This window comes from Pleurodeles waltl, chromosome 6 (assembly GCF_031143425.1).
Source record: "Pleurodeles waltl isolate 20211129_DDA chromosome 6, aPleWal1.hap1.20221129, whole genome shotgun sequence".
In the NCBI taxonomy this organism is placed as follows: Eukaryota; Metazoa; Chordata; class Amphibia; order Caudata; family Salamandridae; genus Pleurodeles; species Pleurodeles waltl.
Window position 1 is genome coordinate 1,068,079,041 of NC_090445.1, and position 14,613 is coordinate 1,068,093,653.

General features: G+C 40.5%; 1 protein-coding gene across 13 annotated transcripts in view; it reads right to left on the reverse strand.

The window, feature by feature from the left end:
* Positions 1–14,613, reverse strand: part of EIF4G3 (eukaryotic translation initiation factor 4 gamma 3) — a 906,783-nt gene that overhangs the window by 644,654 nt on the left and 247,516 nt on the right. For 7 of the 13 annotated variants that reach the window (XM_069240067.1, XM_069240065.1, XM_069240066.1 and 4 more), the window contains exon 6: positions 9,930–10,007. The exons of the other annotated variants lie outside the window; for them this stretch is intronic. In XM_069240067.1, the coding sequence (XP_069096168.1) occupies positions 9,930–10,007 (78 nt within the window). The remainder of the gene's footprint in view (positions 1–9,929; positions 10,008–14,613) is intronic. 13 annotated transcript variants of the gene reach the window in all.

Sequence of the window (14,613 nt, forward strand, 5' to 3'; positions counted from 1 at the left end):
TCTTTTATAACTTGCTATGCCTTTAGCCCATATGAGGCGCTCTTTCGTGTAACTGTCTTCATCATAGTAACTTTAAGTATAGTATGAAAATTAAAACAGCTGAGATCCTTTTTCTTCTAAGAACCTGAACTAGCTGCTGTCAATATGTCATAAAGAATGCATACAATTTGTAGACCAGACTTCATAGTTTGTAGCAGTCTCTCTACTTCAGACTAACGTCTACCTTGGGCATGAAAAGAAACAGGGACTTTCAGATAAAGGGTAAAACATTAATCTCTAAATCTGAAGCTGAAATTTGACTACCTTTTGGAAAATGACCAAAATCCCAAGCATGAAAGAGGTGCAACGCTTCTTTAACTTTGTAGGACATATGGTAATTCAAGGTCCTTGTTGGTGCTAATAAATTGGATAATTGATGGTTCCCAGGGGATGGATAAGTAAAACGGTCATCTTTCCTTACCAGGACGATTCACTGAATGTGACAACCAACACAGGTTCTCAAAGTCATCCAAGTCCATGTGAAAGAGTGGTATTCAATCAAACTACATTCACCTCTATTACCAGCATTCTAGCCTTCAACTGCTCTTTAAAGCAAGCTAGCTTCTCTATCCCAGTGTAAGCATTTCAGTCACCTATGCTATATCGGAAATGAAGATCAATACCAGTAATAACGTACGCTGGTCTTAAAGCACTACAGCAACTGGACATTACCCTTAACAAGAACTGTGACTTCCACTGTCTGAATGTATGAGCATGACACCTAAAGGTGGCTGAAATGGGTACTTCTAATATCAAATTGTGCAGCATATGTAGTGGCTTTGAGACTGACCATCACGTTTACCAGCTTTTCAACAACACAATCAGGATTCACCCCATTAACAACGAGAAAGAGCTCATTGCAGCAATGGACAACATCTGGATAATCCTGGACAGAGGAGAAACTGGGGCCCTCGTATAACTATCACAGTGGTCTTCTATGCAGTTTCTCACCCCATCATAGTAAGATGACTACACAAGACGAGCACCCAAGGACCCTGCCATAAAATGGATTGGCAAATTCCTAAGTGGAAGAACCTGACAGACAACATGCTCCCTACTTTGTGAAAGCCTGGCAACTGATCTACCCGGTCCTCACTCAGCCCGACCCTCTTCCAACACCTACATGACCCCACTGCCCGACATTATCTGTGCACACATCTACATGCTTACCTACACCAACAACACAGAACTGATATGGTCCCTCTTTGACAAAACACCCAGCAAAAGGACCAACTTAAACACCTGTAAGATCAAAATTGTCACCTGAAGTAAGTCCAACTGCCTCAAACTGAACACAAACAAGACCGAAGTGATGATTTTCAGAAAAGATGCCTTGCCATGGGACTCCACCTACAGACCTAGGACTTGCTCTCATCCCCAGCCCACAAGCAAAAAACTTCTGGATCCTGGAACAACAATCCAAATATGTCCCCAAAGATAAACTCAGTCACCATGCTTCTATTTCATACTCTGAGGAAGTTGAGAAAAATCTACAAGTAGCTGCCAAACATCACCAGAAAGCCCGTCACCCGATAACTCATCACAGCAGACTGGACTATGGGAACTATCACTACACAGGAATAAACAAGCAACTCATTAAAAGACTGCAGAGCATCCAGAATGCTGTGCCAGACTTGTCCTCACCTCCCATGCCGTTCCCACATTACACCTAACCTGAGGGACCTCCACTGGCTCCCCATACACAAGCACACACAATTCAAGCTGCTCACACACTACACAGCACATGTCCTCCATACCTGCCTGAACGGTTGCATACAATTCTAGCACCCCACAGCCCAGGACACCTCCGCTCAGCAGAACTTGGACATGTTCCACACATATATAAAAGCAGACCAGGAGGTTGTACCTTCACATACATTCCCCTTACACCATAGGTCGACCTCCCACACCGCATAACAACCTCATCCTCTGAAGTCTGCAAGAAGCTGAAGACTTGGCTCTTATACCAAGTCCAACAGGACTTGCTCCTCTCACTTGGGAAGAGCCAGGACACTCTCACAGGTGATAGTGCACCATAAAAATATAGATAACATACTGTAGACCATGCAGAAGGAAGCACAAGTTTATCATATTTACTCCCAACTCTGCGCTTAGACTTTCTTAAAAAAATAAATAAAACTATGATAAATCTAAAAACCTGATTTTAAAAATATAAAAACTAAGACCGTGATAAAAACCCAACTTTTTAAATTAAATGTCTTCGCTTTAAGATTTGCTCATCAGCAACCTGGCAAACCAGCCTAAGGGGAGAGGTCTCCATATCACTTTGGCACATACCTACACGGCTGAATGGAGTCTACTAGGCTCTTTGCCAATGTACAACTTCTCCAATGTCTATCCAAAGGAGAATCTCTTCAACACAAAGTGAGTCACATGACCATGGTCATTTCAGAGCAATCATTCAAAAGAAGGATAAAGCCACAGTAAAAAAAAAAAAAAAAAGAAAGAAAGAAAGAAAGAAAAAAAAAAACACACTGCTATACCACTAGCTTCAGTAAAAAAACAATAAGCACTGTACTACCCAAAGACTGTGGGAGGATGGTTTAACCACACAATGATCTACTAAATCTACAAATATATTCAGATTTAAAAAAATAAAATAAAGTGACAAAATGCAAACTAATTGATCTTACTTCAGGGGGCAGGGTCTCCTCGGGACGAGGGTCATAAATTGCGGTTCAGGGATCTAAATTACTAATAAGTCCTGGTAAACAATTGTGGGCATATCTCAATCTCTTCCGTGCAAGACCTCAATTATCCAGCTATTGTTGCTATGCTAACAGACTGAACAATCAAGGCAGCTTTCAATGACATTTTGAACTATGCTGTAGAGGGCAATCCATTTTAAAGTTCAGATACTTCAGACTTTAACCAAAAGAACGTCTGTCCACTTGAACAGCTGTTCTGTTACAACAAGTACATCCCTGACTGCCAAATTTGAGAATTATATAAATTCAACCCTTTGCCTACTATCTATGGTCAGGATCCTTCAGGAGCATTCCCTGGAGCCGACACACACAACAGAAGAAATATATTTAGTAAGAAAAAAATAAATCAAGAGGCGAGTGGGAGGTAAAATCTGCTCTAGAAAATTCACGTTTGTAAATAGAATGTGCTACGTATTTCTATGTGCTACGCATTTGAATAGGTGTCCGTCCACATCCTGACTAAAGAAAAGGTCCCACTTAAAATAGGAGACGCTACGTGACTTCTGGGTTCCAAAGTATGTGTGGCCCTTCCCCACTTACTTCCAAAAGCTTCACAGTTTTTTTCTCTTCTCACCAATGTAACTTCTATCTGTTAAAAGTTGACATTTCCAATAACATTTAATCACTGATCACAGATACAATCTTTCATGTCACTAACCACTGCATCTTGTATCAAAAGCAATGAACCCCAATTACAACGTATTTTATTCTCTGCATATCAATGGCACTAGTGTTTATAGAAAGACCAATACATGTCATAAAAAGACTAATTTGATAATGGAAAGAAGCGAGCAAGAAGCTATCACCACTTTTTTTTTTTGAAGTACTGAAATGTTTGCAGCCTAATCATTATAGGCATGCCAGCAAAGTATTGAAACAATCCTACAAAATGCAATGCATGCAATACAAATAAATGTGACTTACCTGCAAGTTTTCAATGAAAACTTTTACTTAACGTATTATCACCACCTTGAAAGACGACCCTGCCCCGCAGACAGTATGACAGCAGAATGTCATGGTACCTGTAATTCTAGCTATTTTGCCTCTTTCTAAGCAATGGCTTATTTTTACTTCTTTACAACTTAAAGCCGTTAGTAGTCATTACCCGTGGTAAAGGGATATTTTTTGAAGGATATGGTGATTAAGCTTGAAGCTTTACAATGGATTATGCTTTTTTCATGCTTAATCTATTGCTCAGTCAGGCAGATTTTCACCGGTGTGTGTGTGTGTGTGTGTATATATATATATATATATATATATATATATATATATATACACACACACACACACATATATATACACACACATGCATGGATAGATGCACACGTACACAAAAACACACTGTTGCTTAGTAAATCTCAAATCGTGATTTTCTTGCTAAAACAAAGACAATGTATTCTTAAGTGTTAACTGTTCTTGTACGTTTCAGCAGAAAACAATGTCCATAAGCACCACTTTTCACATACAGACCCATAATATTCAATATTGTTGTCAAAAGACTAATTTGTTTTATATTTGGTACCACCCAAAGCTGCATCACATGATCAACAAAGGACTCCAAAAACAGTAGAGAAGCGCAAGTCCTCTTTTCTGCCACCAACGATCAGTGATATTCTCTCTGCAATGAAGAGAAAAGCTCGAAATGATCCGACGGAGAAATGAACTGCGATAGCCACGGAAGGTTTGATTACCAGATGAACCTCATCTTAACCAAACACAGCAAAACAGGAAAACCTTGCCTTCCTTAAACAAGCTGTGATCAAGTTCAAAATCCATGTCCCTTCCTGTAATTAGTAAAAGTTCTCAAATTGAAGAGACACTTCAGAAAAAAGCCTACACCTGAACGTTAAAAGAACAATGTAGAGCAGAGCTAAACTTCAGTAAAAAGTAGGATTCTCGATGCTTGAACTCCTAATACTTCAGGGCAAATACATTTGAAAACAGAGCATTGGAAACTTATGAACAGATACAAGGCAGTACACACAAGACTGATCGTTACAGAGTCCAGACAGAACCGCACGACTATTTTGACCCAATTCAGTAAGACAGTTAAATGCGCAGTGAAAATACAGTCCAACCAGCTAAGAGTTCCCAGGTGACTAAATAAAATCTAACAGGCTGGATCAGAGCAAATAATCCACATGTTAACTGCTGCAACAAAAGGTTGCAATAAACGTACTGTTGAAGAAGAGTCTGGGAGAAAACAAACAATTGGAGAAACAGATCAAGTTACTCAATTTACAACAATTGCAACAATTGCAACAATAACTGTAAAAGAACGTAAGGGTGGTAAAATTGTATGCATTTAACCAACCTTTAATGGAGTATATGAAATTATAACACACAACCAAGGGAATACATATAAACATACTACAAGAGTTGTTAGATTCTTAGAGACAGAGTTGCGATTTCTAACAAACAAAATTAAAAGTACCAAGATCAAAGGAATACAGAGTTGCTATAGCCTTCTGCATGAAGTAAAAACAACAAACCACAAGCAAAACCAGTCTACCTAAAATAAACCACCTTCAAGGATGCTCAACTTATCTACATGAGAAAGAGACAACCAACGCAGAGACTGGCCATCAACCATATCAGAGCATGACAACAACACGGTTTGGACAGTGTGCAACATTATATGCCTTGTGGAAGACTGACAGTGTGATCTACAAAGTAGATTTCTGTATGCCTGGGTTAGGCTTTACATGTATTAAAACCCTGTCAAAAGGTCTTTGATATCCAAGTATATTTGAGGGTCAACTGCAGCTTGAGAAGGGTCTGCTTGGTATGTAAGGAAGGATTCACAAAGAATGCAGAGAGAACACCACCTGACTCAAAGCTAATTCAAAGGCAATTTTAGGAAAGAAAGAAGGATGAATTCTAATATCTATCTTGCCACAACGGCCGTGAACTAGAAGGTCACAACTTATGTAGTTTAATGCTTGGCCTTATTGCAGTAAAGGTGATTAATATGCCTCTATAGGTCATTGTTTCAGTAGCTTTTCAAGCCAGAATAGATGAAACAATACTCTAATAAAAACAATACAGTCTACAAACCAAATTGGCCTATGTAATTGTTACTTACAAATATAACTTTGAGGGGGGAAAAAAACTTTCCCAATTTAAATCCTCAAAGGTATTGAAATCAGAATTGCAGTTTGAACTGGATAAATGACACTGATTGTGAGGCAAAGGACGACACATAATCAAAGGTAATAATAACAAGTGATAGGACTTGTACGGATTGTTTTCTGTCCTCTTGGAGACTCCCCAGATTTTTTAAATAACCCAAGATTATTAAAACTAACGTCTAATAAAATTAGATAGTCATGTCATCAGAAAAGGGCAAACTTGGAGAACTAAGCTACTGGTTAAAGACGAAAATGTGAATGGCTGGGTTACAGAGATGGGCCAGATTAATACACAGCCCCTTCCTCCTCAAATGCATTTTTGTCCACCTGCTCCGATCACAATTTGCATTGTAACTGAAGACAAAAAGATCTAGCACAGCCTCCCATTTATATATTTGACTTGATAGTGTGCAACAACCAAAATGCCACAGGCCTCGTATCACAGTACACGTAATTCTAAAATCAGCTTAAAGCGTAACAACTCCTCTCAACTCATAGCCCTAGTTAGGCATGCAATCTATTTTTTTGTTTAGATAAAGTCGATTTGTTTGAGATCTCGCTCATGGAATGTATAGTTGAGAGAATTGAATATGTTGGTTTGGCTACAAAACACTGTAGTGTTTGTTGTTGGTAATAAATAGAATTCTTCTGTTGCACATCAGGATAAAAGCCTTCAAGGCCTGAAATATAACTTTCAAATTAAGTACAGTGATATGTAAAAGCTTACACCTCTGCAGACCACAAGATGTTTTTCCCACAGTATTAAAACAAATGTGTCATAAACAAGAAATGTATGTGACTGCTAAGTGAGATGTTTTCTGAGGCCCAACATTCCAGTAAATTCTTAATTTCCAATGAGATCGGAATCAATGAGTAGGGGTTAATCTCCTGATTCTAATGCCAAACTAAATGGAATTGCATGCAGGATTTAAAAATAAAGATGCTTACTACATAAATGCAGGAGGCCATCATCAGCATCATGGTTCATGCTGGGAAACTGTACATCTATTTTATTGCTCAAATTTCGAGAACAAACAATCCTGTCTTGGATAGAATGGTCCCTATGATTTAAGTTGCTATGATGGGTCTACTTTAGCTTCACCTTGATCGACAAAACGTACAGATTAAACAAAGGGCAGTCCTTTAGAAGGTGAGCCCTGTGTCAGAGGAGAAGCAGCCCTCACAAAACTGTAAATGCAGGTGGTAGGCTTGTATTCTCTCATGTAAACCATCACTACCTCAGTCATAATTCTGGTATTCTGGGGTGGGTACTTACACTTTAATGCTCCAGAAGGGCACCAACCAGGTGTTTTTGGACCCTGAATACCACTTCTGGGGAGATTTGGTGAGCCAATGACAGAAAAAAGAAAAAACGGCAAAACAGAATCCAAGGGTCTTTAAGATAATCCACTTCCAAGTCTGTAGGAAATCTAACTTTCTTTCCACCTAATCCCAATTACAGGAAAATAGCTGTCTCTGAATGAAGGTATGTGGGAGTCAACTGTGCACCTTTTGGTTAACAGAGGACGCTGTTATAAAGAGTCTCTTCAGTGGCTTGCATTGTTTTATTCGAAAGAAGCTGATCTGACTCGCTATGAAATCAAAGTTGTCTCAACTTCTTGGACTCACCTGTTGAAGTCAGAAGGTGACACTTAATCAAAATAACAGACCTAGCCTTCAAAGTCCTGTGTTACTCAAAGTTCATCGTCCAAGGATGCTGCAAGGAGCTCTTTGCAAGAACCTCTCTTTTAGATAAAGTGACAGGCAAGAACACAGTAAATGTTCATTTCAGCAAACTGCAATCTCCAGAGTAATTTCTCTGATGCAAGAATACACAGAGATCTGGGTACAAGAATTGTTTTGCCTCAAACTCATACCAAAATCTTTCAACCTATTTAGGAACAGTCCTCTGGAATTTTGTCATTTCACTCTAGGTTTATGAGTGCATGCCATCAGAAACGCATAGATTAATCATCTAACCTTTAAGGATGCAGTGCATAGCATAACCCCGTCTTGAAATTCTTAGATTCTATCCATTTACCAACCACATTTTGTTAAATGAAGCAGGAAATGTGTGCCTCAGTTTCGACGAGCTACACAAAACTGTTGAGGAGTGTGAGGAGATAGACTGATTTGCCACTAAGTGCTCTACGTGCTGTAACTCTTTTTTTGACACAAATCATTCCTTGTGCTTTAAAAGGAGGAATGTCTGCCACTGACAACAAAAATAAGAACTCAACCTGAGAGACCAGATCTATCTACAACTACACCTTAATCGGGGAAACGCTCATGACCAAAGCCACTGGGGCAATTAGAACTAGGCTATGAGAATTTACAAGAACAAATTACATTATGTAATTCTCTTCATGTGATACACAGAGGAGGCAAAGTACGCTAAGCAGGTCATGCTTACATGTTTCAGGTAAGTCTGACACTTTAAGGCAGAACCACAAATGCAAAGTGTGATGCAATTCCTCCAAGACACTTGCAGACCAGGGTCAAAAAGACCATCTTTAGAAGGAGATGAGACAGACTGCTCTAGGATCGATCTGATCCACCTTGTGGTTGAAGAGAGGCTGCAGTGTCTCCATTGCTGGATCCAATGTTCTAGAAGATGCTGGTGAGATTGTTAATAAACGTGATTTGTTTTTCAGCTTGGACACTTTTTCAGAAGCCTCAGGTAAAAGGATCTTGGCAACCTTATCAATATGTTTTTCTGCCTTGTATCAGTGTTTAGAAGAACTGGGATCCAACAAAAGTTGGGGAAGGAACCCCACACTGTGCTCCAAAAGGTTTTGGCAGATTTCTATCGAAAAACAAAGAGGTCGACTTGGGTTCTGAAATCACCTTATGGAACACCTTAGAGGCAAGCTGCATAGACAAGTTGAGAGGATTTCCAGTATGCATCTGCAAAGGTAATTCAGGGGATGTCCTTGTGCTAGACCTTGAAGGTTCTTCCGAGAAAGCACTAGTGCTAAGCTGGATCACACCCTGGCATTGTAATCAGCTTGAACTAATAGAAGAACAGCCTGCAAGTGACTTGAAAATGTTCAGCCTAACACAAGACTGGTTGCCCGGAAACAACATCAGTTGAAGTGTAGGACTGGGATAAGTGGTGCGAGAGAGCTTATCCTCTGCTACCTCCTAAAGTTGTGTAAATCCCATAGAAGGCTGACATAAATGCCCACACATCTGTTCTGCCCTGACATGAGACTTAACCAGAGGAAAATCACAGAACGATTATATAGGGGTGTTACGGCCCCAGGCACCACAAGCACAATCTGGAAGTGGGAGCTACACAGAACTGCAAGGTGCCATTCCAGCAGTCCTTGCAGCTAGGAAGACAGGCATAAGGTGGATATGAGAAAAGGGGCAAAAACAGAAAAGAAGAAAGTGAAGAGAAACAGTCAGTTACAAAAATGTCAAAGAGGTGCTTAAAAATAGATAAATGCTACTTGTGAGCTGTGCTTAACACGTGCTGCCCTATCAGTAGCTGAAAGTAAAGTGGTGTACAGAAGTTAATGCTGTATTAGCAGGTGGATGTCAGTTGTGCGGAAGGCCCAATACCTCAGAGCTGCTATTTTAGTTTATCTGCTTTTATGAATTAAGTGTCTAATCCCGAGTTGATATGGAAATTGCATGAGTTTGATGAAAAGAAGGGTAGATGCAAGGTTACTCTCCATATAGTCTGCATAAGATTAACTACAGGAACCTTCCCAATTCATTCCACAATTCCAACCCAATACAATTCGATAGATCTACATATATCTAAATAAATATAAATCTATAGATTATTAGTAATACATCACTATACAGCTCTGGTAATTATCACACTATCACATGTTGCCAAGTTGATGTAAGAAATCACCTATGCATAGAGATCACCACTATTTTAGCTTAACTGAAAAAAAAACATAAGGGCAGTTTCTTGGAGGTGACAACGAACGCTTATATACTGAACAAACTTTGAACAACAGTATCATGCCAATTTGAAAACAGAACAATGCAATAGAAATATGGAGTGGAAAACCTTGACGTAATTCAGAGGAGCCTGGACTTTCAGGGGCTGTGAAGGAATTCCTGTTGTTTTGTAAAACGCATTGAGATCCTGTGTGGATAAAAGGTGCTGTATGAATGCCAACTGCCATCAACAGGATACTAGGTTATTGCATGCACATACAGCCAATGGGCATTACCATAGCGGTCGTTGTAAATAAACCATGCGTGAAAGTGCTGGTCAGCCACAGTCGCAAAGAGGTCAGGTCCTGTAATGAACAGGAGTAGCAGTTATATCCAACTTTTACTAGTCCTCATTCTTCATACTGAGGGAAAGCAGTTTATACTTATAGACATTTGGCAGACCATTAGGACCACTTTCACATCTCAACAATCTATAGGTGATATGTTTTATGGGGGGGGACGCTCTTGAAGGGCAATCCACGTGGATAGAGTTGGTAGGAGGCTCTGCCTAGCAACCAAGGATGATCAGCACTTCACACAAAACTGGTTGTTTCACATACCTTTAAAAATCAAAAATACAAATGGTGACTTGATATCTTATTAGAAGCTTACAGTGGACAATAACCGGATGGCCTTCCCATGCCTAGTAGAAATTAAAGACCATAAGTTCCATCAATTTAGCTTCCTCCACAATGCTAAACGGTAATATCAAAAGACACGAATAGAAACGTCTGTCAAGCGAGTGCTGGACAATGGGTATCCAATGTATGGCAATCTGGCAAGGATGCGTCCATGCCATATTTTCAAGATCACCACTATGTAAACGAGTGCTATTATGATTCAATGTATACTAATATGTCATACGAAAATCTGGCATAGATACAACTAAACTTGACACAAGATGAACACCCTTGTAAAGAAAAAACACTTTCTTTTCCAAATATTTTCTGAACAATACTGTATCTTTCAGTTCTACATTATAGATATCTTTTTTTTTTTTTAAATGACTGAACTGTTGTCTATGCAATGGTACATTTTAACACTACAATATCTACATACATCGTTTGCGTAGCTTAAACCCAAAGGTCAGACAAAAATTTTAAAGTGTTGAAACGCCTTACATCTTAAAAAGGAAAATCTGCAGTTAGCCGAGTGACTGACAACACGTTCTCACATATGAAACCTTTTTATAACCTCACCGTATGACCACCACAGCTGTGTATTCCGAAGGCCTAAATATGAAGCGCACGCTAAACAGAACAGAATTAGGATTTCTAGATGAGAAATGTGAATCGGGTACGCACATTATTTCAACATGCAATTGGTTAGTGAATGCAAACTAAGTATTTATTGAGAGAGGGTCGAGCGGGTCTTATGTTTGTGTTTAGAAATGCTCGCGGACCCCATTCACTCTTGGGGACAGTGAATGGAAGTGCAGGATGGAAAAGCTTTAACGAGTAGCAAGTAAACTGATATCACTGGAGTCGGAACAATGCTACAACCAACAGAAAGCGGCATAGGAAGGCTTTTTAGTTAGGCTTATGCAGGGCTTCAAACATGCTGTGCTATCTTGATTTGCAGAGGCGACCTGACCAAGAAAGATACTCGAGATATTACAAGCCCCTACAGAACGAACAGGAAAGGGCCTTAGTTTTCTCACATCATAATGTCTCCGACCCATGGAAAAGGGAAATAAAGAATCGTCAGTGATTAAACAGCTTCCTAAGCTTTTATTTTCTCAAAGCTTGCTTCCACTTTTACAGCAAGGAAGAGTTTTTTTTGTTTTGTTTTTTAAAGAAAAAAAAAAAAAACATACTTAACCGTTGGATTATGACATGGATACCACAATTTAAAGCCTCCCTGCAATAACCAATTCACCATTTTCTTGAGATCCCAAAATATTAGTACATTCATCAGCATCTGACTCTTTGTTGACCTGATTTTCACTGACATGCTTACATGCCCCCTGAAGGTCGTGCGCACCCTCGTCATGAGACACAGAAATGGAAGCGGAAAGCACTGGTCAGTGAAAGACGGAAGCTCAGGAAACCTATAGAAAATCCGTTACAACTAGCTATCGCTATAAGACAACTTTTCTTGTAGAGACTGTGTGACTCCGTAACCTACTTCTTGTACAGGTTCACTAATCTTTTAAGAGCCTGACAGTTAAATTGTGGAGGAGGGCGATTGTATTTGGGAGAAAAAAATTAAAAATATTCATTTAGTCGTGCACCAGCCGTTGCATATTACCCGAAGCTACAATTATAAAACTATAAGGAGAAAAGTCAATTTTACAGTGCCCGTGCCTATTTTACAGTTTGCACACGTTCGCAGAATGGTAAATTTGTATGAGTTGCCAGCAGATGCGTTTGTCAATCTGTGCACAGGACATGTGGTACACTGAGCCACAGGTGTTGTTACTTTGGGGCAATGGTAGGATACAGCAACAGGAATCTTTGAGCGTTGTCCACATACACTAAGTAACTTGGCAACAAATTTTAGAAGCAGCAGGTCCTATTGCTGCACATGGGTCCGCTGAGGAAAAGGCTAGAGAAAGGCTGCTGTTTGATAAAAAAAAAACGTTTAGATTGATGGGTCAACAATATATTAATTCAATTTAATTGCTAATTTAACTCAACGAAAATATGCTGGTTAAAAAAAAAAAAAAAGAGACGAACCTATTGATGCAAAAATAAAAAAATAAAAAAATTAAAGAGACAATTCACTGCTTTGCGCTCTGGGATTGACCAGTCTTAAAACAATCGTTTAAAGCCAGAGGAGTGGGGAAGGTGTCAGTATAGTTCATTAAAGAAACATATAGTCACACAAACTCAGTGTTTCAGGTGTGGGAGCTTTCGCCAACAGTCATTTCATCGTGTGGCCCCGGTTTATTATAACATCTCATCTCATCTCATCTGAAAAGTGATGAGCCCTGTAATCTATTCATTATCCTGAGTCTATTCAGCACTTCATAAAGATAAAGCTACTGTTATGGTGACTCCATTACTCCTGTTTGGTAGGCTTTTTCACAATTAAAACCTGTTGATAGCCCTGTACTAATGTGGGTGTTTCAGCACAAGCCACTATGCGTCAGTACAGTGTATATATACATGAGTCAATATCCAGCAGGACCAACCCCTGGGTGTGCGTATACATGTCCACACCATTTTCTTTTAACATAAGAAGTCGCCTGGTGAGTTTTCTGACCCATGTCAGTGGGCCCGGCGAGGCGGCAAAGATAATGGGAAATAGCCAGAGAATAGCCACAGTGGAGTTACAATGACCGCAACTTTATCCTACTCTTCCTTCTAGGTACTTTCTAATGTTCAGCCTATGGGCAGAATCCTCAACAACTGAGGAAAAAACATAGTAGGAGCAAGGCAAAAAGTGTAGGTCTATGCAAAAAGGTTTCACAGAACTTGGCTTTCACTGCTCCTGGAGGAAGACCTGACAGAGTGGGGTAAGCAGCATGTATGTGGTGGCTCATGTAGCTATCCAGCAGGCACTGTGTCTGGAGATTCCCAGAAATGCCACCTTTGTCCTTGATGACGTGCTATGAAACCGAATTGAGGTAAAACTCCATTCAACCGCAGCAGTGAGTTATGCACGACATTATCAACATGACAACTGGGCTATTAGCAACTGCTTGGCAGTAATCTTTACCAGTAAAGGTCACAAACAGTTTATCTATTGAAAAACTTTTGGCAGGGCTGATACAAATGTCCAGTGAGCTTAATGTTTCAAACTAAGCAGTCAGTCCTCTGCATAGGTTTGAAAATTAAACTGGGGGATTATTTCTTCATTCAGATGAAAACTATGACAGTAATTTCAGAAAGGGAAAGGGACAATCCCGAGAACCATATTGTCCTTATGGAACAAAGGTGAAGTACTTGTAACCTGTGCATGCATTCAACCAATCAATCATGAATTTGTGAAGCGCGCTCCTCACCCATGAGGGTCTCAAAGCGCTGGGGAGGGGGGAAATGGTGCTGCTACTGCTCGAACAGCCAGGTCTTGAGAAGTTTCCTGAAGGTAAGGAGGTCTTTGGTCTGGCGCAGGTGTGTGGGAAGAGTGTTCCACGTTTTGGTGGCGAGGTGCGAGAATGATCTACCACCGTTTGTAGTTCTGCGGACGCGTGGGACGGTTGCGAGGGTGAGGTCGGTGGGGCGGAGAGGATGGGTCGGGGTGTAGAAGGAGTCTTGTCTGAGGTATTCTGGTCCTGTGTTGTGCAGTGCTTTGTGAGCGTAGGTGAGGAGTTTGAAGATGATTCTCTTGTTGACTGGGAGCCAAAGCAGGTTTTTCAGGTGGTCTGTGATGTGGCATTGGTGGGGGATGTCCAGGATGAGGTGTGCGGAGGAGTTCTGGATGCATTGCAGCCTCTTCCGGAGTTTGGCCGTGGTTCCTGCGTACAGGGCATTGCCACTGTCCAGTTTGTTGCTTACGAGGGCTTGGGTGACTGTTCTTCTGGTTTTGGTGGGTATCCATTTGTAGATCTTTTGGAGCATGCGGATAGCGTTGACTTGCTGGGTCATGGATAGTGAGGGGACCAAGATGAATCCTAGGTTGCATGGGTGGTCGGTGGGAGTCTGAGTGGTTCCGAGAGTGGCAGGACACCAGAAGTCATCCCATGTGGAGGGGGTGGAGCTGAAGATGAGGATGTCCGTCTTGTCGGAATTGAGTTTGAGGCAGCTGCTCCTCATCCATTCCGCGATGGCCTTCATTCTTTCGTGGAGGCTGGTCTTGGCGGAGTCCTT